General features: G+C 33.6%; 1 protein-coding gene across 4 annotated transcripts in view; it reads left to right on the forward strand.

The window, feature by feature from the left end:
• The window catches only part of LOC122265341 (uncharacterized), a 126,624-nt gene extending 122,755 nt beyond the window's left edge, over window positions 1-3,869 (forward strand). For all 4 annotated transcript variants that reach the window (XM_086546808.1, XM_086546809.1, XM_086546810.1 and 1 more), the window contains one exon: window positions 227-3,869. In XM_086546808.1, the coding sequence (XP_086402934.1) occupies window positions 227-413 (187 nt within the window). In that variant the 3' untranslated portion in view covers window positions 414-3,869. The remainder of the gene's footprint in view (window positions 1-226) is intronic.
• The last annotated feature ends 1,131 nt before the right edge of the window (window positions 3,870-5,000 follow it).

Consider the following 5,000-nt stretch of genomic DNA (forward strand, 5'->3'; position numbering starts at 1 on the left):
GTAGCTTTGTCACTATTACCTGTTTATCACAGACAAGATATTATCAACATCCAATGTTGTATCAGTGCCTAATAGTATAGTTTCTATACAATTTTAGAATATCACCCTCCAATATAATAGTTGCCAGGCATCACAGCTTTTCAGAGTAAATCTTGTGCAACATATCTTGCATTGCCTTTTCAAAAATATGCCAAGAGAATTAACCTTCTCTTATCCTCTTTTCCAGATATCGACGATTTCTTCGACTCTTCCAAGAAGGAGTTTACCCGATCACAACCCCTGTTCCAGATCCAGAGGAAGGATATTCCCGAAAGGATCGCCAGCCCCCAGGGTGTGTGGTCGGGGAACTGCTTTTCTTCTGCCGCAGAGTTTATGATTACCGTCAGAAAAGGTTACTGAAAAATCCTTACTGAGGGTATGTTGGGGGGGAGGGGTTGGAAGACACATACGGAAATGAGCAATACTGTGGGATGTGTAGTGAAACCAATGAAAACTTACATGACAATGGTGATGGTGGTGACAGTGATGCGGCACCCAGCATCCTTGAACTCAATGCGCTCTTTATCTTGTGGCCAATAAACTGAGGAACTTTTGTGGGTTCCCTGGATGTCTGAAGGCATTCCAGATAAAGTTATTTAAATGAAGCCCATTTTTATGAGTTTACTTTTAAGTACTGAAGGATATATTCATATAAATAAATATATAATATATATATATATAAATATATTGATATTTATAAACTAAATATATTATACGAGTGAGTTATCAGAAAGAAAATCAAAGGTGAAGTAAAGGAAAGTACGACAGTGGGACTGAGCAAAGTCATCCGTAAAATTACTGCCAATGCTTCTCATACTTCCCATAATTAGTGTCACAATAAGTATTTTGTCATATGATAAGCCAATAGGCCTGTACAAAACATATGAACTTTTTATAAATCAACATTGCTTGCTGAGAGTATCCATGCAGTATTCCCATATGGTGTTACTATTATTTATGATGAAACTGTGGATGTTTTAGTGATTATTTCAATGTTGCCAGTGTATGAACCGTTTCATAGTCAATGTATGAGTTAAGCAATTTTACCTTAATACTTCCAAGAGTTATTTTCTAAACCAAAGTTTCTGATAATCTTTGATCTATTTATATTCCTATGATTCTTGTCTAGCCAAATACTGTCAGTGTTTAGGAAATAGACAGATATAGACTCTTTTCTTTGACTGGTTAACTTGCCCACAATAAGTAGTTAGATATCTTCAAAGTTATAAGTTATCCATAAGGAAACAGTCACAAGAAATCAATCTTTATCTGCTATCCAGTGAAAACACGGCCATTTTACTTGAAGTCAAATAGTAAATGTAGGGGTTAGGTGGGAGAGGGTCTGGGTTTTAGTTACAGCCTGGTTGGTCATTTTCCAACTGAAAAAGGATCATCTTTTTATATATTATGTAGAGCCATTTAACACATATCTGACCAAGAATACATAGCAGATATTACAGTATTGTAAGGAGGTTATAAAAAATAATGATAATATTATTTGGATTTAAAAAAGAAAAAAAAAAAGATAAAAAAAGGCACAGGATATAGCACACAATATCTCACATGTAAAGCAGCACAGCATTTTATCAGTAATTGCACTTACCATGATTTTTTGTTTTTGCTGTCAAACATGATAGTTATTTAGACAGACTTTTTATTCTCTGTCAGAATTGATTGAAAGGAAATTAATTTACGGTAGTTCATAAGTGTTGACTTTGTTTGTAGGCTATTGTTGCTTTAATTGTTATCATTTTACCTTTGCCAATTATTTTGACAATCATTTTGTGAGTTCAGTTGGTATGAGAGATTTGTTGAAGGATTATGGTTTGAATTTGTCTCTTCATTGTTGCATTTAGATATTTCAGAGTTTCAGATATTTGGGAATGCATCTGCTGCATTACTTGGCATGCACAGAAGCCATTTCAGATAGACATGGGAAGTCCTTTTTATTTGAACATTATTGTCTCCATTCCTCCAGTTGAAGTCTAATTGATGACCTCTTGACTGATATCCAATTTCAACTTTTCTGGTAAACTCACATCAAAAAAGAAAAGCTTTAACCGTAACTCAATGATGAATTTCAATTTATAAACATACATTGAATACATGTGTGTATTTTTTCTTCTTTCTTTTATTTTATTTGTTTTTGTCAATTCCTTACAATGGTGACAGCATGATTTGGACCTGATTATTTTGACCAATAAACATTGCCGTCACCGACTAAAAACTATCCTCTCTTTTGTCAGCAGTCAATTGTGTATCTTGGTGTTTGAACCTCACAGCTCCGTTGGAAAACTGGTCTCCAGCACAATTGCTGTTACATCTCAGAGTATTTCCTTCTTTCACACACTCTCATATATTATTGTAAGTCTTCAGAGTCACCTGGAGCAGATCTTTCTTGTTGTCCACTCTGAAATGCCTTCATTCAGCAACTACGTCTCGTGAACATGTCATATGGCCCTACTGCTTTACATTCTTTATTTCTTTGTTTTTATAGTGCCCTTCCTATGGCTTTCAGTCTTTCTCTTTCCATTCCAAGTATGATGATTGGATGACATTTGAATGAAGAGATAAGGAGACTTCATTGTGTATTGGACTCAATCTAAATGCATTTTTTTCAGATTATTGCCTGAAGTTTCTAAGTTCTATATTTTGTGAATTGTAATCATTTACAATATATTTTATCTATGGGTTGTACATTTTCTCTTAGTTACTAAAAGTCTGCTAAACAGTTATTCAAAAAGAAAATCAAACGGAACTTGATTATCATTCGCTGAAGTGAAATTTAGAATTCCAGTTCTCTTAATATAGAATGACATGGACTTTGCCTTCAGTCATATTTCTAGTTAGAATTTTACCTGTTGATTGATAACTGTAGATGTGTATGTATTTACAATTATTTGTTTTTATTTGCTTTGTGTGTGATTAATTATTAAATGATTTGATTGAAAAAGAAAACCAAAAAATTACCAAAAGTCATTATTTTGTCTACAGCAAGGAAATTTGAATGAAATTAAAATGAAGTGTTAACTTGCACAGCCAGATGCTCAAGTCTCAAGTCTTTTCTGCAGCAAACTGGGAATTTTAAAAGTACGTCTCATGACTCAAGGTGTCCATTCATGTCATGTTAGAGCCACTCACATGTGTACCTTCATTCTGAGATGTGTGATCATATTGCATTGCTTTTGCACACTTAGGGATCTAGGATGAACATGCAGTTAACATTGAAAATAAAAGATCTTAAAAGCCTTATATCTCGTCGGCTGACTTGTAATGTTTTATATATTATTCAGATGAAACACACTCGATTAAAACTCTTGCTTCTTCCACTGAAAAGGGTTTAAAAGATACATGGAGGTATATTGTGTTTAAATTATTGTTCTGCACAGTCTAGGTATAGACTTTTATATATATATTTTTTTTTTACAAGGAACATTTGTCAAGTGGAATTGTACATTATGTGATTGTCTTGCTTTATTTTCCTTCTAAGCACACTTTCTTGTCCTCACCTTTTTGTATGTAGGAATGAGTGTGCAAGACAAAAGGTAAATTAGGTGTGTGTTTTGATGAGTCTGTTATTAATATCTACCAGTAGTGTCTAGATAGGTGACCTTCCTTCATAGATCCTTATCTAGAGGAGAGCTTTTCTAGTGAGCCTGTATGGGCAGAGTCTTCACTGTTAGTTTATGTTGTGTTAGTGTGTAGATGATAGTCTTTGGGTAATTTGTTATGGCAAGGAGTCTATATTATTACAACAATTGAGTATGATAACTAAGATATGTAAATAAGAATAGATTTATGTTTAAAATGAAATAAAAGGACAAACTTGTGGACTTTGTTTTCAAGCCTATGCTTATCCCCGCACTAGATATTTTTTGTGTTTTGGGAGTGAGTTGAAGCTCAGTTGCTCTTCACTCCATGAGATACTGATGAAAGGTTACAAGTGCTAATCATGTATAATAACCGCAGCTTCAGATGTTAATTTTATATTAAGGAGCTTCGATATCTATCATTTATATGTAACAATAACTACATCCTGTAGCTGTAGCTAAACACTGGAATATGCAACATTCTGACAAAAACGATCTTGAATGCTTTATTCTGCTCTTTGTGTTAGTTTTGTGATTGAAAAAAATATATTGCTGAAAATACTTTAGTACTTTGTTTATTTTAGAGCTATTGGAAATTATGAAATAGTAATATAATAATGTTGATAATTATTGTAAGCTTAACATTGATAATATTGATAATTACAAAAACAATAATATATTTTAACAATTACGGCTGTTGATGACATTGTTAACAGCGATAATATAAAAATACAGGTGACGAGAATTGAAATTGTATCAGTTTAGCATCTGCGATGCTTAAATCGAATTGCCTGTGTAAACCATGAAACAATAAAGTAAAGCCTTACTGAATGATACAGGAATATATGTGTGTGTGCGTATGCGTGCGTGCGTGTGTATGTTTATCTGTTTATGTCTGTGTGTGTCTGTGTTGCGTCTGCGTCTGTTTGTAGTTTTGTGAGACAAAATTAGTGAAGGAGCGAGAGTAAGGTCGTAAAATTCCCCGAATTTTGAGTCCGAAAACTTCCCTTTTAAATTTTGGGAGTTATTGTCAACAATCGGAAACCTTACCAACATGTATTCAATTATATATGGAAATTAAACTAAACTAAATATCTAAACATTTTACAATTGTTAGTAACTTAATCAATAGGTAATAATATAATTTCTAATAGTAGATTCCACACACAATACAAAAATAGTTGTAAATATAACGACTTACTGTGTGATGTGCACTATGTTTAGCAATACGAGTCAAAACAGACCAATTATAACGGTGGCAGAAGTGCTGATTCCTGAGGAGGCCGTGAAACGTAGAGAAATTGTGGAGTAAAAAATAGATCTAACAATAAATTCTGCCATCACGCGCCGCCCACCTACTCCTTCATGTAG

This window comes from Penaeus japonicus, unplaced genomic scaffold (assembly GCF_977035675.1).
Source record: "Penaeus japonicus unplaced genomic scaffold, GWHDUDI00000001_assembly GWHDUDI00000018, whole genome shotgun sequence".
NCBI lineage: Eukaryota > Metazoa > Arthropoda > Malacostraca > Decapoda > Penaeidae > Penaeus > Penaeus japonicus.